Source organism: Hetaerina americana, unplaced genomic scaffold (genome assembly GCF_022747635.1).
Source record: "Hetaerina americana unplaced genomic scaffold, ioHetAmer1.1.p SCAF_42, whole genome shotgun sequence".
NCBI lineage: Eukaryota > Metazoa > Arthropoda > Insecta > Odonata > Calopterygidae > Hetaerina > Hetaerina americana.
In genome coordinates this window covers 4,488,068-4,502,296 of record NW_027287008.1, presented here as the reverse complement: position 1 = coordinate 4,502,296, position 14,229 = coordinate 4,488,068, and the positions used below count along the sequence as shown (strand labels likewise).

The 14,229-nt window shown below is 41.1% G+C and overlaps 1 protein-coding gene across 1 annotated transcript in view; it reads right to left on the bottom strand.

Moving 5' to 3' along the window:
• Window positions 1-226: 226 nt before the first annotated feature.
• LOC139692826 (sodium/potassium/calcium exchanger Nckx30C-like) overlaps window positions 227-14,229 on the bottom strand; it is a 47,655-nt gene continuing 33,652 nt past the window's right edge. The window contains exon 2 of the mRNA XM_071591124.1: window positions 227-292. Coding sequence (XP_071447225.1) covers window positions 227-292 — 66 coding nt within the window. The remainder of the gene's footprint in view (window positions 293-14,229) is intronic.

Here is a 14,229-nt window from a genome sequence, read left to right as displayed (position 1 = left end):
TCATCTCTACTACTTCCCCACCAGTCGTTTCTTCTGGGTCAGCCACTGACTGGCTATTAAGTTTCAAACTTCCACTTCACTCGCTATTCGTATTTTTATTACTATGGATGAGGTGAAGGGAAGGGAAATAATCGAAAGGAAATAGAAATTTAAAGTTTAAGAAAGAATGTATCAGAAATTTCATAGAATATAAAAAGAAAAAATAGAATGGAAGAATACAAATGTATTAAGATGCATCCCTGTATGAAGCAAAGGGTAAGACACTCACCAACGTTTGTGCTGCGCTCTGGTGCTGGAAAACGGAAGAGGAGATTCTTTAGTGTCATGTGAAAGACAGGAAGAGAGAGATAGAGAAAAAGAGAGACAGATACAGAGACGGAAGAAATAGAGAAAGAAAGAAACGGAGGCAGAAGTTATATTTCAGGCAGTTTGTATTCTCCTCTATGGACACACAGCATCAACCAACTTGTCTGAAAGAAATTATTCGACCTCAAAGAAATCGCTTACTCTCCTTCCACCAAAACATATGCAATAACATTGGTAACAGTAATGATTCAATGAGAGTACCCCTTGCTTTACAAGCGCCCTTGCACAAAAACATTTTAATTATTTAATGGGCCATTAGTAAACCATCGATAAAGTTCAATGTCAGCATAAACACTGGCCTTCGTAAACAGTAAACTGACAAAATAAGTCATCAGTGTTTTCAAATAAATTTAAACTAATAGCTTATCGATTATGCCTTTCAATATAATGGAATATTTTTCTTATAATGTAATATTATGTTTCACACACCTACTGAAATTATACATATATATAAATATATAAATTAAATTTATAAAGGAAACAGGACGACACATGAAAGTCTTATTAGTACAAGTCAATCATCACTATCTAATAAACGTACGTGATGACCGATTTTTTCCAAAACTCCACTCTGTGAAGGTACGTTTCCAGAAGCACTTTGTACTATTATCGTATAACTTGAACGGTGAAAAGGGAAAAAGTATATTCATCACTTCACATAAATTTTCATTAGTCAAACATTTGTTTCCATAATAGCAAAATTCAATAGTTAGTATAATGTTATGGAGAAAGATTAATATATATAGCAATGGCTAAAGAAGAGTAATACATACTATATGCATACATAAAAGTTCATTAGTAAAACGTAAACACAAGCGTGTGTATCTAATACTGCTTAGTATAATTCTCAAGTAGTAATGAAGCGTTAGGGAAAGCAATTGAGAAATAGTCCTGTTCAATCGGATTTCAGGCAGGATCACCAGCTCATTAACTTGTACCTACTAGCAAGCAGCGAAAACATTGATACTCTTTTTAAATGCAGAGCAAAAGAGTCGTTCTTCCGATGAGTCTAAGGGGGAAATTAAATCCGTATATCCTGGAAGTCATGGTATGAGATTTTTTCCTGTCCGGTCTCCTGCGACCTTATCCTCTTTTTCGAAAAATATATATCCCAAGCGGGCAGAGATAAAATACGAGAAAGCAAGCGTTAGTTCGCTTTCAAGAACCCTAGCGGAACATGAAACATTGTCTGTGGTTGACACAAGGACCCAGGAAATCGCCTCTCGCCACTAACTCCCTATGACGCTCGATCATTGGGAAGGAAGGAAAGAGAGAGAGATAGAAAAGCAAAGAGTCTGGTTTTACTCTCTCCACCACTCTCACATATTTATCCACAAAAATATCTTAGGTGTCCTTAAATGATTCGTATATATTTCATATAAGTTGTTCGTGCAGGATGCCTAGCGGCTCTATATACACACCCTAAATCCGAAAAAATCTTAGGTTCCGTTTATATACCAATTCCCTGAATCATTTTAGCAATAATACCACCGATTAAAATAAATTAAAATAGCATACCATTGCATAGTTTTGATGTCTGATATAATAAATAGTATTATTCTCCAAAGACTCAAAGGGTGCATAACATCGGCTAATTTAGTGGTACATAAAACTTAATCAAAGCTTCTCTATTAAGCGAGAGGAAATCGTAGTATATCCAAGCAGCCTCGGGTGTATCTTTAAAAGTGATCAAAACTTAAAATACAATCAGTTTACACAATCTTAAACAAAAGGCATTTTTACGATACTTAAATCACAAACGCACATTTCAAGGCATACTCGTAAATAATGTACTATATGTGATTAAATAATACTCATATCCCAAAAAATCGAACATGATTTTACACCAAAGTAAAAGTATAAAATATAGTGACGGATTTCTATTAGATATTATGAATTTATTTGGAGACTCTTGTGTATCACATGGATAGAAAAATAACTGAGTAGTCATTTATTGAGAAAATCTAACTGATAATCTATTAAGGAGAATGTTCTTGCGCGGACATTCAAGTGCGATATGATCTGGAATAACCGAAAGAGTTCTTACGTTGGCGCCAAGGTATGAATAAAATATATTCAACCTTAATTATATATCTCCAAGGCTTTGGCAAAGATGAGCGATATTATGAATTTTTCCACCAATCGCAGTTCTTTAGGAAAAGCAAAATTCGGCAGAAAACATCACAGTGGAGCTTTTCCCGGTTACTAATTCAGCCTGAATCATGTCGCCTGGTGCTCCAATTATTACGCCGATTGGACGCAGGGCATCGACTCTTCCAAGTGTACGAGTCATGGGCTGAGGTACCTAGGGCTTGAAATCGCCTCCGTTGCTTCCGTCATGCCGCGCGAGGGGGTTTGTTTCATTGCACTCCACCTCCGCGCCTCACACCCCCTTCTCACCGCTGAGCCAAAAATTCCCCATTGCCCACTCTCTCCCCGTTCCCTTGGCCTCTTCCTTTTTCCTGGAGGATGTGGACCCCCTCTCCGAATTCGCCAACCGTCCCTTGCACCCCCTCCCTTCCCTGAACCCTCCCCCGGGGACCTCCGACGCACCTCCACCTTGGTGGCGTCGGGAGGGAGAGACGGTATTGAACGGAACTTGTGCGAAGCGGGAGAGCCGTAGAGCTGTGAGCGAGTGGAGTGTGGAGGGGATGATGGAGGGGGTTGCTTTGTGGGGGGGACGAGGGGAAGGAGGGAGCGGAGGAGAAAAATGTAGGTCGACGGGGGCGAAAACCTTTTCGGCGAGGCCCGGAGAGGTAGAGGCGGGGTGGGGTGAAACGAAGCCTGGTTCGCTCGTTCGTTCGTTCCTTCCTTCCTCTCTCGCGAACGAGTCGCAGCAGTCTTTCTCCCGCCCCCCACGTGTGTGCCCCCTTCCTCTCACCCCTGAACCCCCGAAAGGTGAGTCGGACGGGCTTTTGTGGAGACGAGGCGACGCGATGGTTACCGGTTATATACGTAGCTGGCGGAGCACGACGCGAAGGCGAGAGATGGTGGTGAGTCGGCGTGCAATCTCACCACTCCCGAGTCTCGAGGAAAGCTCCTCCACGATTATCTCTTTTTGAGTGAAAAACATTACCAGGGGCATTTGGTGAAAACGCGAAGATTTTAAGAAAATGGGAATGAGAGTATCTACCATCTCCCCGCCACATCCTCGTCTAGTTTCATCTTTTATTAACGGGAGTGTTAAGGTGGGAGGCATGGCAATAAGAGCAGGGATACGGTCAACCGTGCATGTTTTAATTAGGCTCATGAGTACGTCTGGTCTTTCTCGGGCTTTTAAAAGGGTAAGGAGCGTATTTTAAAGATTCATGAACCCTAAAATACTGAACCTTACAAACTTTTTAAAGTTTAGCTTCAATTTAATTTGAACACTTTTCTATTTTCTTCAATTCTCTCTTACATATAACGTCTCTTCATGCAAACCTTGATTTATATTCATCGAATTAAAGATTCTTCCAAGATAACTTACATTCATCGTCCAACACATAGATTTTTATTTCTGTTTAAGATATTACTTTCCAAATGAGTTTTACATGCTCTAGAATACACAAAAACTACTAAGGGTAAGAGAGACTGAATGAGCTTTAAAACCCGTTTGAGTTTATTTAGAAAAATATAAATGAGAAGCTTTGATTTTAAGTCCCTCTTGGACGTTTTTAATTAACAAAGACATTTTGAGCTTAGAATGAAAAATTATGACGGCAATTCAAAGTTTGACCAGCTCTCACCATAAATAAAAGGAAAATTTTGAGTATATATTCAATAAAATTTTTTAAAGAAAAGGCATAGCTTATTGCCTCATATGGATTTAAGCAGAAATCAGATTTCATATAATTATATCTGCATATGAACGATTTCCAATGTGTAGGAAATTGTTTCATTGAAAGTAACACATGATGAATTTTACATATAATTAAGCTAAAGAGCAACCTATTTTGATGAATTTAAATATGGGAGGGGAAATCTATCATTTTGTTTAGTTATGTTTTTAATGCATTGCATTTAAGTTCATTAAGAATAATATATTTAAATGCCTATGCTAATATATTTTGATGAATTCCTGTCAATAATATAGGGTGGGATAAAGAGACCTTTGGATTTTTAAGTTTAGAAAAATTATGCAAGCCTGAAATTGAAGTAAATATGACAAAATTTTTATAGCTTTTGCCTGCCAAGCGTGCCAAAATAAAATATTTTCACACATCTTTTCTGGAGCCCTAATTTTAATATTACTAAATTGTTGATATAATAAAATATATTTCCATTTACTGATTACTGTATTAAATATTAATAATGTTTAACTCATTCGTGCGTTTCAAAAAGATCTTATCAACTACATTTACAATAAATTAAACTGCAATAACCATCACTCACTCTATATGTTATTTCAAAGTTCAATTTAACGTTAACAATGAATTACTATGAACTCCGGCAACAGGGGATTGTATTCGTGTTTCAGGATAATCCACGGTATATGCTATATAAACTTATATTTTTATTTATTTAACGATTGAATTGATTGAGATTGAGATTTTAGAGTCCCTTTTTCCACATAACCCTTAGACATTACAATGAAGACAATTACAAACACCAAAGCCCTAGGTGGAGGAAAACCCACCTACGCCGGAATTGAACCTACGATCTCTGGGTTTTCATGTGAGAAGGTGGCCCCGACGACATCGAAAACGGCAAATTAGAACATTATATATATATATATATATATATATATATATATATATATATATATATATATATATATATATATACACACACACACACAATTCATAATAAATCAACGCAATACATGAAAAATAAAATACATTCGACGTAAATTGAGTATGTGAATTGAAATGTAAATTTTGAAAGGTGATAAAATAGTATTGGACAAATTACAAAGGAAAATTAAAATAAATGAAAACAAACCAATACCAATACCCCAAAGAATCTTTTTCGTTGGAGGCATTCGTTATCGAAACAATTGGTATTTTTTAAGATGATACTATTCAAGCAGGGAAATATTTTTAACGTTGTTTTGCTTCCGAATACATAATCCCAACTATATATATATATATATATATATATATATATATATATATATATATATATATGTATATATATATTACCTATTATACACGTACGTATAATAGGTAATATATATATATACATATATATATTACCTATTAATTAGCGTAAAATAAAAATAGCACTTGTCATAAATCCAATTAAAAGGATACATATGGTTCAATCCAAGTCAAGTTTTAACAAAATCCCTTCTAAGTTGTTATTTTTATCAGAATTTGAATTCCAAATTAATAATTCCAAATTTTTTTTTTCTAAACCAGCCTTAGGGCAGTGGTAGGTAGAGTTCACTTTTTTGATAATGTAACCTCTGCCTAAGCCATTTTCGCTTTTCTTCGATAAACCCCTTCTATTTTCTCGCGGTCGATGCCCTTTTCTTCACCTTCCCCAGAATAAACTCCAATCCGCTTTAACCAACCTCCTCCTCCAAGTCCACCGTTCTTCCCTCTTACTTTCTCGGCCTCGGCGACATAATTCGAAAATACTGCTTAATTAAATCAGAGAGGTTGATCGGTCATTGATCGAGATCCCTTTCGCATTGTTCCCACCACGTCCTACCGACTCTGGCCTCTTCCCTAAGGGTTGGGCAGGGGGTTAGGTAGGGTCAAGGGAAGGAACTATCCACGCAGATGAAGGAAATGGAGGGAGGGCAGGGTAGGGAGGGTTCGGAAGGAGGATGCGGTGAGGGAGGACATACAGAGCTCGAAGCTGTCTTAATACTTCCCCCTAAAATGCAAGATTCATTCACTGGACCGAACGATCTCTAATTTATGGGTTTGGTCTCTGTTTCATCTGTTTCGAGCTTTTATTGCACTAAATCGACTACTTTGATACTTTTAACACTCTTGGGCATTCATTTCAAGAACCGGATTCAAGCGTCCTAAGAAGAATTGTCTAAGAAAGGAATATTAAGACATTTCCGCGCGAAATTATTTCGTTGCAACATTTGATATTCTCCACAACTTTATTTCTCGAAAAATTACATGAATATTCTATATTTGATTTTTTCCGGTAGTTTAACCGGTCGCACAACAGCACCGAAAGAAAATTCCTTTTTATCAACATTTTCATTCAATTTGATACCCTTCAGAAAAATGTATTTTAAGGGTTCAGTGGAAAATGCTCTGAAAATTCTATTATGGATGTGCCAAAATGCGCTACACTAGAACCTAAGAATGTTTTTAATGTCACCAAATATGCAAATATATTTCTCGTATTCACTCCATAGAAAAACGCAATTAATAGTGATACCCGAAATGCTCCAGGAGACAGGTGTGCGCCTTTTTCCCTGAGCACTTGTCCCGACCGAGTGGCGTACTAACTAAGGAAATACTACTGCGTGCCAGTAATTGCCCGCTCGTGTCACAGCTTGCCATTCCCTGATCTAATTGCACGTGACGCCGCCTTGCCCTTCTCTCTCGCACAACTCCTCCTAGGGGCGAGGCAAGAGAAAGTGGAGGTGGCGGGAATAATGAAGGAGGACTTTATTTGTACCAAAATTTTCGCTCTTCTTTATTAAGAGGGAGGGAGGGAGACTGAGTGAGGTTTTGGGAGGGCGCCTGGGAAGGGTGGAGAGAGTGTGTGTGAGAGATGGGGCACAGATTGAAAGGACAGTGCTGGAGTGCGGAAGGACGGCGGAGTAAAAGAGAGGGAGGGCGGATAGGAGGGGGGAGGTAGGGAGGAGGAGGCGCGAGGAGGGAGGGCCGGGAGTGCGGAGAACGATGCGGAGGCCGAGGTGCCCTCTTGGGGCGGCCGGAAGAAGAGAGGACGGCGGAGAGGGAGGCAGCCGTGGGGACGGGGTGCGAGCGAGAAGGGGCCTTACGGATGAACAGGGGGAGGGGGGGTATAGAGAGGAAGGGGGACCGAGAGGGAGAATGAGGCGCATTCCTCGCTGCGAATTGGAACGCTAAATTGGAAGTCAAGCCGACTCACCGCCCCTCACTCCTTCCATTCCAAACACTCCCTTCCCGCCGAACCTCCAACCCTCATCTCCCCCACTCCGTCCTTCGCCCCTATATATCCCCCCCTCCCTTCCGCCAAACCAATTTGACTCGCCCCGCCTCCGCTTCGGACGAGCTTCAATATCCTAGAAGAAAAAGAGGCGAGGGAGGTCCACTGCCACCCACCTCCCGTGACCTTTCCCTATCTCTCTCTCTCTCTCTCTCTCTCTCTCTATTTCCCGCCATCCTTTCCCTTTACATTGCTTCCTTCAGCACGCTCGCCTTCCCAGGAAAGAAAAAGAAACAGCAACCCCTTCCCCCGAACATTCCGTTTCCTGCTACGTATTCCTCTACTGGCAATCCACCGCCCGCCTACCCGTAGCACACCCGAATCCCCCGGTCTCGCTCCACTCTCCCGCCGTGCGCCTCAACACCATCACCTCAACATAAATATGAACCCTCTCCACATGCATTCTCTGGCTTAGCGCTCCCTCCCCCCATACACACACCTCACCCTTTTGACGAGGTAACTTCGTGGGATAAGGGGGGCATAGAAAATGACCTCCGTCCCCAATCCCTTGCCTCTTCCTCGCAGAACGCCAGAACGTCTCTCGCCCACCACCCCTACTTTCATCCGCGGTCTTTGCCAGTGTTCCTCAACTCGTACGGTAACTTCCACAGCCAGCACTTGTCCCGTCTTGATACTCTGGTGGAGGCATTAATCTGGCACAAATTCCCGTCTGCATATCGTTGGCCACCGCGGGCATCGGTTGAGAATCTTTAACGACCCCATTCATAGCGCCATTGATTCCCCTCGCACGCGGTGCCGGAAACTCGCGTGAGTGCGCCCCATGGTCCTTCCCTCCACGGTGAACGATGACCTCGTCGACTCCCGCGATTGTTAATCCTTCTCCTTCTGCCGAGATAAATCCCTGGCTCCTGCGAGTCTCGACCCCCGCCGCCTCGTGCCCCACCCCAACGCGTGCAGGGAAGGCGGGATTAACATTCCTTTCAAATCTTTTTTATCAAATTCGATAGGTAACATAACCTCAAGTTCATGAAAATTTATAAATAGTAAAATCATTGTCTCATATGAATTTTTAAGACACAAAACAACGATTTCAAGGTGGAAAAAGCATTCGCCTTGACCAGGACTACGATAATGGTGAATGTGTATGAATGTTTGGAATACTAGAACACAAAGAACGAATAAATGCTTCTCCTCTTCTCTACATAATCACTTTTTCTCTTCCTCTTTCTTGTGGGCCACGGGGCCCCTACGCTTTCCGCCTGAATACACCCCTGCCAAAGCGAATACTTTTTACTGCTATTCCGATATTATCTTTCATTTATCCGTTTATTTTGTCATTCATGCCATAAAAAGCCGAATTCCAAATGAATGGAAAATATCGCCAACACTCAACGATATTCCAAAAATGTTCAAAAGGCCTCAAACTAGAATACTGCTCATAAATTGTTTTTTCCTCAATCAAGACTTCCTTTTCTTCGAGCACATATTTTTTTGGTTACTTCAGGTGATTGCAATTTCCAATCTCAAAGAAACGTAATAAGATGTATGCAACAAAAATGCATGCCATGATTGTGAGTCTTAGTTAAAAATTACAACCAAGAGATGATTCCAAAAGTCATTCTTAATTATAAGTTTTTGGCTTTGAATATGGGTGGCATGCTCTCCGTAGTTTATGACTACAGCAAAAAGCTCCAAATCACATTAAAAAGAACATCAGAAGAACACCAAAAACTAAAATGGCACAAACATAAATTCATGTCATTCAACTATCATTACATATTACTCTGCGTGCAAATTTTTGAGTATTTTATTTTTCTGATTTTCATTATCTTCGCCATTAAATTGAGAGATAAATCATAATGGGTGATGATTTTGTAAAATATTAGCTTCTCTACGACTTTTTATAGAGGTATACATTCCTGATAATTGTAATTGCGAAAATATTGTAATCATAGTACTTTTTTTAACTGAACAGCCCAATGTTTGACATTCATGAGCAATATCTTCCACAGTTCTGCGAAAAAGAAAAGTATTCTGTAACTATGCGTAAAGATAAATGGAGAAAAACTTCTAATTACTCAGGTTACCATTAAAAATTTTAAATAAAGGGGGAGATGTAACATATTTTCATTAATATAATATTAATAATCTGAACACCCATCTTTCTTTAATTTAACTGAGGTTGCTAAAAATCAAAAATCCAATTATTTAGTATATTTATGATTTATATTTATCATTTCTAATTCTAGAGGAGTGGATTTCGGTTTTTCCCAATCCGTAGAAAAGATTTGATTAGTAAGATGGTGAAAATATTTTATTCGTCCTGTTTACTGCCCTTTTTATTCCTACTTCTAATAATCTAATCAATAGTCTCATAATAAATATTTTGAGTTGTAACTTTGATATTCAAACGGAAATTGTAATGATTACCGCAAAATAAAGTACAAAAATGTCTATAACGCAAAATAAGTCCAGACCATGGTAGGACGTCACTGCCTTCAGGCATCTTGGGTATTTTTTATTCCGTCGTTAAGTCACAAGATTTAAGGCGCTTCTGGGATTCCCATGCATATGTACGATAAGAAACTCAATCCTCGAATCACTTCCCCCACCCATCGCCAGCCCTCGCATATCCCCTTGCCTTCAAAACATAATACGTTACCCCTCCTCCCACGCGCCAATCCTCCTATCATTTTTTCATCACTACCTTCCCCACCACCTCTTCCTCTCCCCCCCTCTCATCCTTCCTCCCTGTCTTACGGCCTCACTCCCCCTCCCACCATACCCTCATCTCTTACTCCCCTTGCCCTCTCCCATGAGGCCACCCAAACCCTTGGTGATCAAAAATATAATCCTTTTCGTTGACTCGTTTCCCTCCCGAGACCAACCTTCACTGCTTCCGAGTAGAAACTCATTCGCGTCCCACTGCCCTTCGCTAATTCTTCACCTTTGGACTCGGAACTGCATCATAGTAGAAGTTTTCCGATACAAACTGTATTTTATAAAGTTCTTGCTTATTTTCAATCCTATGAACATTCTTTTTTCAATTGATAAAAGGATATTTTATGGGACAGAAATTTTCGATTCGGCTCCTTTCAAAGTTGTTACTACGTTACTTTAGAAAACCTGATACGGGTGCAAGACAAGGGAATATTGTTTTAAGCATTTTTATATCGAATGCGAGCTAAATACTTGGGTCATTGTACTTCTTAACACGAAACTTGTCATATGAACAAATAATTGAAGGAATACAAGTAAAATGAACGGCTCATAGGGACTATTTGAAAAGGTACTCTAGGCATGGCAAGAAAATGGATACGCCCGGTTCCCTGCATGCAAACGCGAATATAAATGCCAACTTCAACAATTTAAGCCATCGATGTGGAGAAGGGGCCTGCCGAATCCAACTGATCTCGCGACATATAAAATAAAAGCTGTAATTGAATCACAGTGTGATTCTCAACTAATTCAAGTACCAAGTAATCAGTCAAGTTGAGCCATACTCTGAAATATAATCCAATTCCATCGGTTGACTCATCAGAAGAATCGATTGGCCGTTGTCTTCTCATTATTTTCCGGTAGAAAATCTTCAAACCATCTTGAAACAATTTATTATAATATTTTACCCTGAAAATTCCATACGTCTATTCTTATGAGATATGTCACGTTTTTAGAAATTCATTTATTTAAATATAAATTCTACGCAAACATGTGAAAGAGGGGCTGAAATATCCCTTACACACACTGGGTATATGTAATACAAAGGTTTCAGGGCCTAAAAAAATTATCACCCATATTATTATGGATTGAAATATTTGTTGACGAGAAAATATTTATCATCGGATTCATTTGAGCACCTCCATTTGAGTCTGTGCTGTCTGCCTTGTTTATCTGGGGGATCAAGATGGTGCGGAGGCTAACGAACTGGCTTCCCACCCGGAGGGCCCGGGTTCAAATCCCGGCGATGTTGAATATTTTTCAGAGGTATCTCCATGCCTACTTGAGGTGCTTTGTGGAGGGCACTTTAGGTGAGTACGCCGTCCGCCGGATGGGACGTTAAACTGCGGACCCCTTGGCGCCTTTCGTAAAGAGTAGGCTAATGCTGACGCCGGGTTTCTCTCCACCCTTCATCCTTTCGTGACCATCCCCTATGGCGCAAAAGACCTCAGCTGTCGGTCGCCTCCCCTAAATACTACTACTACTACTTGTTTATCTGATACCACTGAATATCAAAAGTGAAAATAAAACCGAGGTTTTTAAGAAACTGAATCGAATTACTTAACGGATAATTTTCGGGATCACTAATCATGGTATTTATTCCTCCAACGGGAATTAGTACTCCTAGGGATTAATTATTCAGAAAAAATCGTGATTTTCTACTGAATTATCAAAACAGAAAATCTGAACCTTATTTTATAACTGTTAATAATTTTTTAATAAATTAAAATCATCTTCTGCTATTAAATATTAAGCTATGAAATCTTCCGATGAGTACCTGAAACGATATTTCCTAAATGTTTAGTGTACGAGAAAAGATCTGTATTCACCCAATAACCTGCTAGCCATCGTAGGGGCGTGTGACAGGGGCTCCATGGTAATTTTAGTGCACCAGACGCGAAAACATCAACATCATTGGTAAACTAAGATTCAATGGTGACTTTTGGACAGTTCATAAATTTAGCATACGTATACTTATTATAACTTAGTATAGTATATATTTATTAGTGTAGAACTAAAAATAGTAGAAAACTAGTGTATTAATTTTTGCGTCGAATTTTTTAATTCGGCCTTCTTTCTACTTTAGTCCTTAACACCTGTATTCATTATGTCCAAATTTCAATTCTCTTTCTTCCTCCTCCCCACTAACCAAACATTCTCACTCCTGTTGCGACCTTGAACACTGCCTCTCAACATTCCCTCGTAAATCGGGCAGCACTACTCTGTATTTGGTCCAATTCCCAGTTTCAGTGCAACAGACAGCCGACCACATTAAATATACGTAAGCCGTACCAAGCCCCACTTCCCTCTCAGCCAATCTTCTATGATTACCCGGCCAACTTCCTGACGGAGAATGATCGAAATCCGACTCCCTATGAGACGAACAGGCACCTGTCTCTCCTTCCGGACGATCGGCCGGACGCCCCAAGAGGAGAACCGCTCAGCGGGGGATCGAACACTCCGGCCGCCAGACGGGGACGAAGAGGACGTTTCCTCCGTGTAAATGCGTGGGCACACCACTCGTATCCTCGGGAATAAAATAAGACACCGACGGGGTTTGAAGGGAAGGCATTCACCGACGATTTGGGAAGACTGGAGCAAACATCCCCATCGCCAACACATTTTCCCGCAAATTTACAAGACCATCCTCAATCCCTTCCCTTCCACCTTAACGCACTTCCCGAACCACCCTGCCTCTTCTCCGCACCCCTAACCCTGCCGCCGCTTCCCTGAACCCTACCCTACCCCTTTCTTACCCCCGTCCTCCAACCAACCCCATCCTATCCTCCTCCAACTACCCCCTCTTTCCCGCCTCCTCGTGCCGAGAACGGCTCACCTCTTCGCTTGCTCTGGCCAAACCTATAATCAATAATCGGCCTCTATATCTCAGGCACCTTCTTCCTCCTCCTCCGTTCCCCACTTTTCCTCTCCCTCCATCCCACTCCCAACTCCACCCCTCGCCACCACCCTCATCCCCCTCCCACTGCACCCCAACCACCCCCACCCCTCTCCCGCCCAATCCCCTACAAACTCGAACGTCGAACAAGGAATCACTGCGACGGCGGTACTAAAGGCACGAGGGGGGCGGTCGGGGTGGAGCGGCATGGATCGAGGGGAGGGAGTTGTGAGGGTGGGAGGGGTTGATTTCGAGGGGATAGAGGGAGGGTGGGACGGGAGGGGGGGAGGGGAGATTCGGGCCCCACCTGGGGACAACTTTTTTGATGTTTAATCATTATTGCCTTTTTCAGGGACATGTGGCCTAATTCGGGTATCTCAATCCGGATGAGTCGATGTTTCCCCGGTTCGATATCCGTGAGGAGGTGGGTTGGGATAAAAATAAAGCCTTGCTCAAAATTGGGCCGTCAAGAATTGCGGCGAGGGTGGACCCATGGGCCTCCCTTTATTCCGCTAATGCAAGCGATTTCGGAGGGATTGAAAAGTGAAACCTATTGGGAGAATGACTATGGAGCTGGGAACTTCTTACTCAAATTAACGGCTATGAAATAATGTCTCATTTTTCTGACGTAGCAAATGATTAATCCTGGCGAAAAGCAAACCCTTTCAATCAACATACCTGTAATGTCACATTTAATGTACCTACCGAAGGTTCGGGATAAGAAAAGTATCCGTCATTCGTTTGCCTGAAATATAGTCGACGGTGATGAAAACACTACAAGTATTAAATTGATATAACTTCCCTCAATAGTAAAGGAACTTTCGACAGCTGAGGTCTCCCTTCATGATTACGGAATCGGGCAATACGGACGAAATAGGAGTAGGTTAGGGATAGGAACCAGGGCAAAGAGGCATCCAGCGTCGACTATGTCCCCTCTCTCCCTCCCTCAATCGCGGCACATTTGAGTGGTGTTCTCTTCAACGAACTGCTCATAGCACTAAACTGAAGCATAAAATTCTCACAAGTTGGTAGGAATCATTTGCGGGAACCCATAGCAAAGAAAATTAATGCACTCGCCACACATATAGTTTTATGGTTAGATTGGCTTTATCTTTACCGTGCAAATAGAACTATAATTTGTGAAATCTCATGTAAAGCAGGTGTACTTCTTGAATATGTATGTGGAATTGAAATATTTT